The 14,642-nt window shown below is 39.3% G+C and overlaps 2 protein-coding genes across 8 annotated transcripts in view; one reads left to right on the forward strand and one right to left on the reverse strand.

Moving 5' to 3' along the window:
* Positions 1 to 6,467, forward strand: part of TMEM120B (transmembrane protein 120B) — a 43,624-nt gene extending 37,157 nt beyond the window's left edge. For 2 of the 4 annotated variants that reach the window (XR_006275937.1, XR_005289003.2), the window contains 4 exons: positions 105 to 169; positions 560 to 2,090; positions 3,625 to 3,693; positions 5,776 to 5,846. Coding sequence is in view for 2 of the 4 variants with exons in the window: in XM_043498416.1 (XP_043354351.1) it covers positions 105 to 169; positions 3,625 to 3,693; positions 5,776 to 5,889 (248 nt within the window). In the remaining 2 variants the exon portion in view is untranslated. Of the gene's footprint in view, positions 1 to 104; positions 170 to 559; positions 2,091 to 3,624; positions 3,694 to 5,775 lie in introns of all 4 variants that reach the window. The other 2 variants (XM_043498416.1, XM_038373068.2) reach the window with 1 other exon arrangement.
* Positions 5,764 to 14,642, reverse strand: part of RHOF (ras homolog family member F, filopodia associated) — a 56,728-nt gene continuing 47,849 nt past the window's right edge. For all 4 annotated transcript variants that reach the window (XM_043498418.1, XM_043498419.1, XM_043498417.1 and 1 more), the window contains 2 exons: positions 10,927 to 11,061; positions 5,764 to 8,900 (listed from right to left, as the gene is read on the reverse strand). In XM_043498418.1, coding sequence (XP_043354353.1) covers positions 8,736 to 8,900; positions 10,927 to 11,061 — 300 coding nt within the window. In that variant the 3' untranslated portion in view covers positions 5,764 to 8,735. The remainder of the gene's footprint in view (positions 8,901 to 10,926; positions 11,062 to 14,642) is intronic.

The raw sequence follows: 14,642 nt of genomic DNA on the forward strand, positions 1-14,642 counted from the left end.
AAGACATAGAAAGTAATAACAGATGATGGTGCAGGATTGTGGTGGGGTTGTGCTGGCATGCAGGTACTAATTTATTTGTGTCTCCTAATGTTCTGGCCTTACAGAAGGATTTCAGTCTTGGATGTGGCGAGGACTGACCTTCCTCCTTCCCTTCCTGTTCTTTGGGCATGTAAGTTGGAGAATCTGGCTTCTACATATTTCACTGACTTTGTTTTATCTGAACATAAAGACCCAGGATTGTCAGAGTTGTTAGTGCTGTAATTGTAGCAAAACACAAAGTTGCCTCTTGGATCACATAGTACATATGGTAACTGTGTGTTCCACAGCTGGGAATTGAGTATCTCTTTTAGGAAGAAGTTATGAAATGGTTGAAAGTAGGAAGACTAATTTAACACAGATTATTCCAGAAACCTGTAGTCACTAGATTTTGCTCGCTTTTAATGAAGATACATTTGGTTGGTTGGTTGGTTGGTGGTGGTTTTTTTTTTTTTTTTTTTTGTTTTGTGGGGGTTTTTTTGTATGAGATCATGAAGAAGACCTTTAACCTTTGTAATTACAGGAGTTTGCCATTGGAGTTCTTCTGTTTGGTTACCTGGCACCACCCTCTTTTTCTTTTAGTGATTGCATATGTCCGTTACGCTACATAGGTGTGTGCATGTCTCATGCATCAGTGCCATAGAGTTTTCCCTAGTGGTAACGTGTATCCCCACTTAGATAATTGGCTGGTATGGGGTCACTCTAGTCATCAGGTAGAGACCAGCATCTATCCAACGTTCAGGCTATTCAGCAATTTGGGCCTGAAAATAAACAGAGAAGACAATCTAGTCACCTCTCCAAAGAACAGAGTTCATTGCTGAGGTCCTGGACTTGACCTCTGCCAGGTCTTACCTGTCCCATCCTAGGTTCCTAGCCATAGAGGATCTCTGTGTGTCATTCATATCTCCACCATGAGTCTCAGTAAGGAATTGCTTCAGGCCACATGGCTGCTTGTACTTATGTGACCCTTTCACAAGGCTTCACTTCCAGTGAATGCAGAAATGGCTTGAGTAATCTACTGCCCATGGATTCACCCTCTGGACAAGTTAGTATGCACCCCAAACAGTGTGGTGTCATCTCAGAGTTGGTGGAAGAGCCTGAACAACGTGTGTGGGGAATCCCATTCTCTGTCTCCCCACTCTAATTTCGGTAACGGACGCTTCAGACACGGATCCCTCTGTATATCATATTCTTCAAGGACAAGAGGCAGCTTAGGCTGCATCCTAAGTTCCAAACTAAGGTGGTGTCTGATTTCCACCTAAAGTCTCTATGCTTGCCTGTCTTACGGATGGACCAAAGCTGCACACCTAGATGTTCACTGAGCCTTAGCTTTTAACATGTTCAGAACAAAGCCCTTTTAGTTTTTCATCTCCCATGCAGAACGAATAAGAGGCCATCCTGTTTACAGCACAAGACTCTAAATGGATCACAAGCTGCATTGTCATGGGCTATCCTGCCAAAGATATCATGTCTCCTGAGAAGCTAGCAGTGCATTCAACCAGAGTGCACTTGGTTTCCATGGTGTTTGTGGAAAATGTTCCTATTATGAACATCTAGAGAGCACAGTGTGATCTGTGGTCCTTGGTCAATGCATGCACTAGATTCTACTTAATTATGGTAGCATCCAGGGAAGATGTGAATGTGGGGAAAGCAATCCTCCAGCTCCTCTTCTGATGAGATTTCTAGCACCACCTACACTGATAACAATTGGGGAGTACTTACAGTGTAATGGACATATGCAATCACTCGAAGAAAAATGATACCTCACCTTCTTGTAACTGTTGTTGTTCCAGATGTGTTGAATACATCCATTATATGACCCACTCTCCTTCCCCTAATGCATGACTATCACTGGGAACTTAGTGAGAAGGAACTGAAGGACAGGTGAGGCAGTTCCATCCTATATAGCTTGTAGCGGGAGGAAGCCAGGGCACATGTGGGGCTGCCCCTATGGGTACAACTTAGGAAAACTCTCTGGCACCTGTGACAAGACCTGCATGCACCTACAGTGTCAGGACATATGCAATACATCTTGAAAAACAAGTTACAAGAAGGTGAGTAACTGTTTTTCTTCCCTAGCAGTCTCTGACTTGTTCTTGCCTTTGTAATAAAGTGGGATACCCTTGTTGTCTGTTCCTTAGGGTTAAACTCCTGGGGTTAAGTAAGGCATTTTTTTAATCAAGAGCTCCTAGCACTAAAATTTACTCATTCTTCCAGTCTCCCTGAATCCGCTTTTATTACTTTCTGAGGACAAATTTCTCTCCTCCCCCACTCTGACTTCATTTTTATTAGGTGGTTGGGGGCATTAGGGGTATTTATTTACTTCCACAATGGTTGTGGGCCATAGATCAAATATCCCCTTGCCACTATGCCAGCTGCTAGCAAGCTTAAAAAAACAACAACCCAAAAACCTGTGTAATATACATCACAATAGAATAGTTCAAGCACCTCATTTTCAAAGCCCTGCCTGACTCCTCCACCACCACCACCACCACCACCTCATTCTCCCCTCCATCCTCCAAATGCTTATGCTTCTAAATGAACTTTTTGTACCCTTCCACTCATAGCTACATCACCTTTTATGCTGCCCCTCATGCTTAAAGTTCCCTCCCTTTCTTTGGATATCATCTGACCACACTGCTTTGCTGAAATTCCACCTTCTAAAGAGATTTTTCCATGGAATGTTTCAGCAATAATGCACCAACATAAGAAGTGTGTTATTGAAAACAATAAATACAAACTACACTCCACTTTGTTACTGGACCTTCATGTAGCTTTCCAGTATATTATAGATTTGTCCTGTACTGTCTGTGTCCAATTGAAGCACCAATCCTCCATCCTTTACTCGAGGTAACCTCTGAAATCTCATAAAGAATGCAGACTGAGGCCCTTAGACTCTAAGATCTCCGGGACAGGATCATGTCTTAGTGTGTACCGCGTGATACAAAAGATGTCCCATGGATGGATACATAATGACACTGTGTGCAGTATAAAATTTTAAATAAGGGATTCAAAATGTAGACTTATTCCTCCCTTCTTGCAGACAAAACTACAACTGGAAAATCTACCTGGGAGAAATTGATTATTCTTTTTTTGCTTTAAAAGGGAGGCTCAATGTTGCTCTGCTGCTGTGATTCATTCAAGACTAATGCCTACAACAAACTGACACTCTATAAAACATTTTAATTCTTTTGATACCTTAAATCTTACTGTTTTTTTTATCAGCCCTCTCACCCACAGGGAATGTACCTGTAAACGAACATCATACAATAGAATGTATTTGTGCATGAAAAGCCTGAGTCACATTAATGTGCTGATTTGTTGAAGAACCAGACTTAAATATAAATATGTATGCAATGTTTTACATAATCCTTCATGTATCCTCCAACAAGTATCTTACCTGTACCTCATGCATAGCTATGGCTTCCAAAATTCAATAATTTTTTTTTCTTCTCTTGCCAGAGGACACACCGGCCTGTCAAGTAGCTTTCCTTGCTGTGCTAGTTACTAATTTACAGCAACCTAAACTGTTTAACAATCATTTTTATTTTTATTATATTTTTAATGAAGTGGTCTCTCTCTTCTTAGTTTTGGCAGCTCTATAATGCAATCACACTTTTTGAACTGTCTAGGCATACGGAATGCAAAGAATGGCAGGTAGGTAACATCAGAGTTCTTGTTTATTGTAAATAGTTATCCTATTGATCCAAATGCCTTAGTCTGAAAGTTGACCTAGAATTTGTCAGAATAACTTACTTTATCAGTTGAATACAATACCAAACAGAAGGTAGGTATAAAGAATATGGCAGTATCCACTTTATTACTATATCTTTAAGGATCCCGACACTTTTCTACTTAGTGTTCCTTATTGGAAACAACATGTACACATTTTCTAGAATTCAGTTGCTTGAATTGATCTTGATATTGAATTATGTGAATTGCTTGGTAAGATGGGTTCAAGCAAACAATATGCATTCTGATATCCCTTAAATAGAAACGTATACATCTAGGAACAAAGAATGTCGGCCATACTTACATGAGGGGGACTCTATCTTGGGAAGCAGTGACTCTGAAAGATGTGGAGATCATGGTGGATAATCAGCTGAATGTACTCCCAGTGTGACTCTGTGGCCAAAAAAGCTAATGCAATTCTGGGAATATAAACAGGGCAATCTCAAATAGGTGTAGAGAGGTTATTTTACCTCTGTATTTGGCCCTGGTGTGACCACTGCTGGAAGGCTGTGTCCAGGTCTGGCACCCACAATTCAAGAAGGATGTTGATGATAAATTGGAGCGGGCTCAGAGAAAAGCCATAAGAACAATTAAAGGATTAGAAAACATGCCTTGTAGTAATAGACTCGAAGAGCTCAATATATTTTTAGTTTAACAAAGAGGAGGTTAAGGGGGCATGACTTGATTAGAAGTACTTACAAGGGAGACAAATATTTGATAATGAAATATCTCTTCAGTCTAGTAGAGAAAAGTCTAACATGATCCACTGGCTGGAAGTTGAAACTAGACAAATTGGAAATAAGATGTAAATTCAGTAATTAACCGTTGGAACAATTTGCCAAGAGTCATGGTGGATTTTCCATCACTAACCGTCTTTAAATCAAGATTGGACACTTTTCTGAAAGATATACTCTTCTTCAAAAGGAATATTTGGGGAGTTCTTTGGCCTGTGTTATACAGGGATGTCAGACCTTCTGATACCTTCTGGCCTTTGAATCTATGAATTCAAATGAAATCTAGAGAAGTTATTGCACACCCAATAGGGCAGGGAATCTCATGTCATGGGCGCTTTTTTTTTTTTTTAAATTCAGCAGACCCCATGCCCTAGCTCCATCACACAATCTAGCATTCAGCTTTTGTTTCGTAGTAAAAAAGGATGTACTCTCCAGTGTTGGCTTGATATCTTCTCATTATGCATGTAGTTCCTCTCATATAAATGGATGTTCCTACATATGCTGAGGCTTGGGACTAAAAATAGCCCTGGCATAAGCATGAACAACCCCACTTACTTCAGAGTAGTTGAACTGGACCATGACATCTCCCATACAGTGAAGTAGTTTAAAAATAATCTGTATAAACTGTTTAACATTAAAGGCTGTAAAATCCCATTTAAATGATCATGATAAAAGTATACACCTGCTAACTGAATAACCCACTGAGCCACATTGAGTTCAGTATATTGGACTAGGATCTTCTCCCTCTATATGTGCCCATTGCCCCTACTACTGCTAACAGAATTGTAGGATTTGCTATCGTGGTGGGGCAGAGACCAGGACAGTCCTTCCCAAATTCTATGGGGATCAGTGTACAATCTGAGGCATGAGATTTGGTTACCTCCTTATCTTTACTTACATAAAGACAAATGTTGTGGTTATAAAATAGGACAATAGAAGTCAGAGCTTGAAAACACCCAATATATCAGACTTTGTCCTATTGCATGGAAAGACTATAAGCCTCCTTCAATAAAACTCATTTTGAAGGGAAAACCTGTCATTTTGTATATAACTTTCATGTATGGTGACTCACTTTTTAAGGCAAGTATAGATTTTGCCTAATTTGGGGGGGGGGGAAGGTGTTCGTGCATGTGTTACACTTATGGCCAGGACCTCCTTATTTTAAAAAAAAAAACCAAAAAAAAACAAAACCCTTCAAATCTAACTGCTCTCATAATTAGAAGACTTAACAAATGGATCATCACTTTTGTGTTTTGTCCCCCCCCCCCCCCAGGTTTTTGTACTGGCTCTCACATTTCTGCTGCTCTTCCTTGGAAACTTTCTTACTACTTTAAAAGTGGTGCACACTAAGCTTCAGAAAAACAAAGACGAAATGAAGAAACTGTGAAACTGGGTTGCAATGGTGGACACTAAAATGTGGGATCTCTCTTCTTTCCACTCTTAGCAAATAATTTATCAGACTGAACCTGGTAAACCGCAGCTATGTTGCAAACAAACCTTGGAAGAAATCCTGTTTGTGTTAAGCTAAGAATGTGAACTCTCCCAGCACAGACTGTTGTACAGTATTATGCAAGCACTGCTCTCCAGCCTGCAGCCCTAGTATTTAAGTATATTTAATACAAAACACATTTCGTGTTTTTCCTTTGTATATACGGCAGTAATGTGGCATGCACCTGCCAGAACAAACGCCAGTCTTGGGAGAAAGTGATATTTACTGTAATTCTGTACCTTCATCTCTTGTTTTATTTTTGGGTTGGGTTTTTTTTGATCCAGCACTATTTTATTTCTGAAATTCCAGGTACTAATTAGTAAAACATTAAAAATGCTTTAGGTTAACCAGTAATGCAGACCTAATGTTTATCTCTCAATCTGTTAATTAAAACATTACATTTTCAGTGGCCTATGCTAACCTGTGTGTACTGTGAAACTTGCCCATATTTGTACCATGCTGCTATGCACACTTTTTAAAAACTATTTAAAGAACAAACTTTAAGTTAATGGTTTAAATGTTATGTTTTGTTACTGGCTTTGTTTGCAGGAAGCCTGGTGATATTCAGCTAGAGATCAGGTAATCTGGTCAGCCCTGAAAAACGCACGAAATAAATAGTACAACACAGAGCTGTTTCAAGACCTTCTTTTAAATGTTGCCTTTACCATTGTTTTCCAAAACCATGTTCTTCTGAAAATGGTTCTGACCGAAGGCTGTAATTGCAGCATTTGGGCCTCTAATTACTTCAATTTTCTCCTTCTCCTAATTTCATTTGTGGAAAGTGTTTTTGTATTATTATTTTCCTCTGTGCAATTCATTCGAGAGCATAGCAACTGTGTGTCTGGTTTCACTCCATGTAGTTGTTTATGGGGCACTTAGTGCACTGGATGAGGTAAACAGAATGAGCACCACCATGTTTGTCAATCTCAGGCATTGCTTTTTAGAGTACTGTATACTGAATTTTTGCCAATATACTATAGCTTGCTTTGTAGCAAAAAAAAAAAAAAAAAAATTTTGTCCCTCTTTGCTAAGAAAACACACCCACATCTTACTATGTTTTTCCATCTAATGAGGGCTGTGTAGCTCCTGAATCAGCTTTGCTTTTTTTTTTTTTTTTTTTTGATAGAGCGATGGAGGTTTTCCCTCCTTCCCTTCATGTTCAGTCTGCCTCTAGACATAAGTAGAATGTCCAAAGCTTGTTTTGGATATCCAGATTATTCCATTTTGAGCTTGGAGGTATGTAAAGACTTCCATGAATCTTAATGGTCCTTAGATGTTTTTGCAGGCTTGTTTTGGGGTCAATTCCAAGTTAACAAAACCTCTGCATCCCACTTGCATACAACACAAAGGAAATAGACCACCCCAAGGCAGATTTTTCTATTAGCTGTATCCACAACCAAGTGAAGATAAGACGGGAAACTTAATGTTTCTAACCTAATAACCTGACCTTTAGAACTTTTCAAGTTAGCAGGAATCCTGGCAAAAACTGCAAATGTAAGCGTCTCGGACAGAGAAATAACTTGCTGACATGCTATGAACACAACCCACTCTCCCCCAGGATGGACTGTATATTACAGCCCAAACCACGGCATATTTCAGAAAAAACCTCTGCTGTAAAATATTTTAAAACATGCTATTTCTGTAGTGTAACATTATTGTGAAAAATCTTCAGCTGTAGCAATCTCGCATACAGAGAAATTTCTTGCAAGACTTTAAAGTCTTGGAGTGCAGGTGCTAACTTTAATGGGATGGTTCCTCTCACTTAAATGGGAAGCAACTAGGACACCTGCATGCATTATTAACTAGATGTGCTTGAAGGTAAAATATTCATTATGGAGCAGCAGGGATGATTTTACCATGTAATTCTTAACACAGATGTAAGTAGCACAGCTCAATTTGCCACACATCGTAAAGGCACACAATGTTGAATAAATTGAACTTTTATTTTAAAATAAGTTTTGCTTGTATTGCACATTAGATCCTCTCTCTGGGTATCAAAATAGTGGCTGCTGTTACCTGCCAGAGGTAAAGCATTTAGCGGCTTTCTGAGTAGACTATAACAAAGGATGTAAAACACTTTCTATTATCATCAATCCAATCGGGAGAGACCACTCAACAGATTTCCAAACAGCTGCTTTACAAAGTGGACATTCTAATAAAGATGCAGCAGAAAAGTACATGTACATAGTTTGGGGCAGTTGCTTGAGGCTACTCTGAGAAGAATGGTTAATAAAGCTGTTGCTTTGTAATTATAATTAGAACTCATCAATATAGAACTTTGATTTTTATCCTTTCTGAATCTGACTATCCGCTCTGATTTAACTTCACTCTTCCTTCGAGAGAAGCAGCCATTTCTATCCTTTCCATGTCAATTCAGTAGTGAACAAGACCAATAAATCAGAGCCAGAAGTACCAGCACCTATGTCCTAGAATAAAACTATGAGCAATAAAGACTGCCAGTGTATAAATAAAAGATAGTGGATTTGGAACCTGGCTGACAGTCATTTACAGTCCTAAACAAAATCCAGATATGCATAGCCATCTATCTCAACCTAATATCAATAAAGCACTTTGAAATCTTCATAGGAGGTGCAACAAAAGCATACAATATTACAAAATCAAATTTCAAAAATAAAATCAAAGTAGGAATAAATGTACTGAAAAAAAGAAATTATAAAAATAAACTATTGGTAATACATGTATCAAGATTTTAACAAACTCTTCTATAGTTCTAGTGGTCTGGATCATAATATTGAACACCGTTTCCTCTTTTTTCGGCGCTTAGCTTTTTTCATGGCATTCAGTGCAATGTTTGTTGCTTCTTTAAAAACATCCTCTATGTTTTCTCGACACTTGGCTGAGCACTCCAGATAAGCTTGTGCCTTCATCTGCTGACAAGTTGCTTCACCCTAGGAGAAAGGAAGTTAACAAATGGAAGCGTTCTTGGAGTTACAGTGGAAAGAAGTGAGTAATTCTGAAGAGATCTTTATACAATGGGGTCAGGCAAAAGAAGGCAGATGCTTTTGTTTGTAGAGGTAAGGAATAAGTCTTATTAAATCCTAAGCACTACCCGAAAACACATTTAATAGTGATATAGAAAAACTTTAATTTTAAAAAGTTTAATCTAAAAACCAGCTTGGAAGTGCAATGCAGTGGAGACTCCTTGGTGTAGGCTTTGCCTACCTTGTTGTGTGTTAAAGCGCAACTTTTTTCAAGTTTAGGCTCTAAAGCAAGCCTCCAGAACTCATATCTGAATGCTCAAATTAGCAATAAGGCGTGTAGCCAGTCTGTCAGGACCCATATTGGAAAATTGAGTCCACAGTGTATCTTCTTACAGGACAATCAAATTGACCTGACCACAATTTTACATAAAATTTCTACACTTTCAGATGTCAGCAAGCTCCCAAGGTGGAGGATCAGTGTTTGAATCCCAAACTCAGTTGTTAGCATTAGAAACATCTTGTGTTGCATGAGTGGCCCCTTCTGCTTGAGCCAGGAACAGTGTGGATGAGTTTCAGAAGATGACTCAACCAGTAGGATGGGTCAGTTTTATGTAGGGCATTCAATAACGAGGAGGAAATGGAGCATAAGAGACAAGAAGTCCTGAAGTACGCTGCCCCCAAAAGAAGCTTCTTACTAACCGATAGCCATAAAAATTCTGCATATTATTTACATTTCTACAATGCAAACTGCTGGTATATACCTGTTATCCATTTGGTGATTGACCTCTATCTGGAAATGTATACTGTATCTATATATGTCAGACGAGCCTGTGAAGAATCCACTCAAAGATGGGACTAAAAAGCCAGAGTATTTAGGGACCAAAGCAGCAGTTCCATATCTTGAGCTGAAGGAAGATCTCTCCCATAAGAACATCTGAATGCTACTGTATAAAGTTTTAGTTTGCCACATTGTTGTAAAGAGTCTGAAAAGTCTGAACTAGGGGCTTGTCTTAACTACCAGGATAAGTCTACTTAAATCACGCTATGCTAGCTACGTGAATAACTGCTGGAGTCGACATAGCTTAGGTCTACTTATCCTGGAGTCTTCACTGTGCTGCGTTGACAGGAGCCACTCTCCTGTCGACTTACCTTAATCTTCTTGGGGAGCTGGAGCACTGGGGTTGATCGGAGAGCACTCTGCATCCCGTTAAATCGACCCCTGCTGCATTGATTGCAGGAGTGTTGATCTCCTTGGAGTAGAGACCAGCCCTCAGTCTTTTTAAGCCATACTGATAGATTGTCTTAGAAAGGAGCTTTCATAAATGTCTACAATTTCTTGTGGAAATAACAGTATCAAGGCTCCTAGCAGCACCTGAGCTGAACTAAATAATAAAATAACATATGCCTGACATTGGTGAAGAGTCACTAAATGCAGTGAAGACGGTATGCAGAATTTCACAAGGTGATAGACATTTTTGTTTCTGACTTACTGGAAATAACACTAATTTCTGAAACTGATGCAGCAATAGTTCCTTTTTTAATATTGCAAAATTTTGATACGTGTCAAGCAGTTGCCCAAACTTGTATACAGAATACTCACAGGTCACAGACAGCAGCAAAATTTAACGGGAGGGATGACCGTATGTTACAGGAGAGAACAGGGAGGGGGGACCTAGGTTCTAGCTTCATTTCTCTAGAAGCTTCCTGTGCAACAAGGAACAAGTCACACCACTGACTAATTATCCCCATCTGTAAAGGGGGGATAGTGATATTTGCCTACGTTACATGGGTGTTGTGAGGCTTGGTTAATGTTTGCAAAGTGGTGCCTGAATGGTAAATTTTGCATCAATAAGCAACTAACTTTTGAAGTGAGATGCTCCTGTGTGTCAAAATTTTCATGGCAGTGCTTATTATTCATGAGTAATACCATATTACAGGAAATGTGCCTATCGCTCTTGCAAAGGACAGAACTCTTAACTGCAATCATCTTTACCTGGGTATATGTGATTGGTTCCTGCTCAGAAGACATGAGCTTACGTAAATGTTCTTTGTCCTTTCGAAGGTCTGTTTTGCAGCCGATAAGTATTAGAGGGACTCCACGGCAGAAGTGACTTACTTCAGGATACCACTGATGGTGGAAAATGAAACATTTAGGTAAGCTTTTTTAAAAAAAAAAATCAATGACAATGCCTAGGAACAAAATCAGCATTCAATTTACAACAAAATTGTAGAAAATATCCAGTGCTAGGAACAGGGTAGGATATTTGTTTAAGTGAGTATTTATAGATATACCGCAACCTGACCTGTAAATACGTGAGGGCCCTCCTTTCCTTAAAGTACTCAGAGGTAAACTGTGCTCTGCTCATGGAGGGTTAACTCACTTAGGCCTTCCTATATCTCAGTGGTTCTCAACCCATGGGTTGCTTGCAGCCCAATCAGCATACAGCTGCAGCCCATGTGACATTCTCAAGGCCATACAGGTAGTATTGGATGCGGCCCACAGAACAGTGGTAAATAGGTTGAAAATCATTGCTATATCTCTTAAATTGTGTTTTAGGACATGAGTGAAGATTGAGATACAGAGCAATTGGAAAAGCTGGCAGTTTCTTTAGGACATGAACTTACATTCCTTGCACACCCAACATTTCTAGCCTGGACAACAAAATGTTGCTATTGACTTCAAGAAAGCAGGATTAGCCCCATAACGAGCACGCTTTCAATAAAATAGCCAACTGAAGTAATTTTTTCTGAGAGCTGAGCAGCTGCCGCATCTAGACAGATTATTTTATTATTTATATAATGAAAGCACCTAAAAGCCCCAATCAACATCAGATACTGTACCATCATATAGGTAAGATATGATCCCTACCCCAAAGAGCTCACTTACACTAGTGTAAATCCAGAATAAATCCTCTAAAACCAGGTACAAGATCAGAACCCAGACCAGTCTTACTTAGTTTCATTTATCTGTTTTTAGTCTTAAACTTTCACTTTGGAGCATCAAAGACTGAGCAGAAATACTAAATTCAAAGATATAAAGAGGTGCCTACCTCTCTCACCTGTACCCAATACCATACATCGCTAATTTTAGAATCAAATTGACTTCCATTATACTCAAACCTACTGTTATCTCACTGGATTTGATTTCAGAATTGCTTAGAAAACAGATTGTAAAATTCCAAGGAGTGGAATTTAAAGGAGTGAAGAGCTAGCCCATCATATATTCTGAAACAGATGGAGTGTATGCTGCTAAGAGAGATTAGAGGGACACTGACAGCTATTATACTGAGAAGGGTTTTTTGTTTGTTTTTACTCTTCAATGTTTAATACCATCTTAAATTTTGAAAACAAGAATTTTGTTCTAATTTATACAGATATACCGACCGTGGCAGCAAGAACAGCTGCATACATTGACAGTGTTGCTGAAGATTCAAGAGTGAAAACCAAGAGTGTGGACACTTTTTTTAATTAATTCTGTTAAAAAAAATTCTTTAAGTCAGTGATGGCACTATGGATTTGAACTAACAAAAATTTATGATCCAGAGGACGTTCTCCATCAGAGTACAACCACTTTCAGTTGCTGTATTCATAGATATTAAGTCAGAAGGGACCATTATGATCATCTAGTCTGACCTCCTGCACAACGCAGGCCACAGAATCTCACCCACCCACTCCTGCAAAAAACCTCTCACCTATGTCTGAGCTACTGAAGTCCTCAAATCGTGGTTTAAAGGCTTCAAGGAGCAGAGAATCCTCCAGCAAGTAACACGTGCCCCATGCTAAAGTGGAAGGCGAAAAACCTCCAGGGCCTCTTCCAATCTGCCCTGGAGGAAAATTCCTTCCCAACCCCAAATATGGCGATCAGCTAAACCCTGAGCATATGGGCAAGATTCACCAGCCAGATACTACAGAAAATTCTTTCCTGGGTAACTCAGATCCCACCCCATCTAACACCCCATTGGGCCTATTTTACCATGAATATTTAAATATCAATTAATTGCCAAAATCATGTTATCCCATCATACCATCTCCTCCATAAATTTATCGAGTCTAATCTTAAAGCCAGATAGGTCTTTTGCCACCAGCGCTTCCCTTGGAAGGCTATTCCAAAACTTCACTCCTCTGATGGTTAGAAACCTTTGTCTAATTTCAAGTCTAAATTTCCCAATGGCCAGTTTATATCCATTTGTTCTTGTGTCCTTAGCTTAAATAATTCCTCTCCCTCTCCGGTATTTATCCCTCTGATATATTTATAGAGAGCAATCATATCTCCCCTCAACCTTCTTTTGGTTAGGCTAAACAAGCCAAGCTCCTTGAGTCTCCTTTCATAAAACAGGTTTTCCATTCCTCGGATCATCCTAGTAGCCCTTCTCTGTACCTGTTCCAGTTTGAATTCATCCTTCTTAAACATGGAGACCAGAACTGCACACAGTATTCCAGGTGAGATCTCACCAGTGCCTTGTATAATGGTACTAAAATCTCCTTATCTCTACTGGAAATACCTTGCCTGATGCATCCCAAGACTGCATTAGCTTTTTTCACGCCCATATCACATTGGCGGCTCAGTCATCCTATGATCAACCAATATTCCAAGGTCCTTTCCTCCCCCGTTGCTTCTAATGGATGCGTCCCCAGCTTATAACTAAAATTCTTGTTAATCCCTAAATGCATAACCTTACACTTCTCACTATTAAATTTCATCCTATTACTATTACTCCAGTTTACAAGGTCATCCAAATCTTGTATGATACCCGGTCTCTCTAAATTGGCAATACCTCCCAGCTTTGTATCATCCGCAAACTTTATTAGCACACTCCCACTTTTTGTGCCGAAGTCAGTAATTAAATAAGATTGGTCCCAAAACTGATCCCTGAGGAACTCCATTGGTAACCTCCCTCCAGCCTGACAGTTCACCTTTCAGTAGGACCCGCTGAAGTCTCCCTGTTAACCAATTCTTTTTCCACCTGTCAATTTTCATATTGATCCCCATTTTTTCCAATTTAACTAATAATTTCCCATGTGGCACAGTTCAAATGCCTTAATGAAATCTAGGTAAATTAGATCAACTGCATTTCCTTTGTCTAAAAAATCTGTTACTTTCTCAAAGAAGGAGATCAGGTTGGTTTGGCACGATCTACCTTTTGTAAAACCATGTTGTATTTTGTCCCATTTACCATTAACCTCAATGTCCTTAACTACTTTCTCCTTCAAAATTTTTTCCAAGACCTTGCATACTACAGATGTCAAACTAACAGGCCTGTAGTTACCTAGATCACTTTTTTCCCTTTCTTAAAAATAGGAACTATGTTAGCAATTCTCCAATCATACGGTACAACCCCTGAGTTTATAGATTCATTAAATTCTTGCCAATGGGCTTGCAATTTCATGTGCCAATTTCTTTAATATTCTTGGATGAAGATTATCTGGGCCCCCCGATTTAGTCCCATTAAGCTGTTTGAGTTTCGCTTCTACCTCAGATATGGTAATATCTGCCTCCATATCCTCATTCCTATGTGTCATGCTACACTATCTCCAAGATCCTCTTTAGCCTTATTAAAGACTGAGGCAAAGTATTTGCTTAGATATTGGGCCATGTCTAGATTATCCTTGACCTCCACTCCATCCTCAGTGTTTAGCAGTCCCACTTCTTTCTTTTTCTTCTTATTTATATGGCTCTAGAACCTTCTACTATTGGTTTTAATTCCCTTT

The sequence above is a fragment of the Dermochelys coriacea genome, chromosome 15, assembly GCF_009764565.3.
Source record: "Dermochelys coriacea isolate rDerCor1 chromosome 15, rDerCor1.pri.v4, whole genome shotgun sequence".
Taxonomy (NCBI): Eukaryota; Metazoa; Chordata; order Testudines; family Dermochelyidae; genus Dermochelys; species Dermochelys coriacea.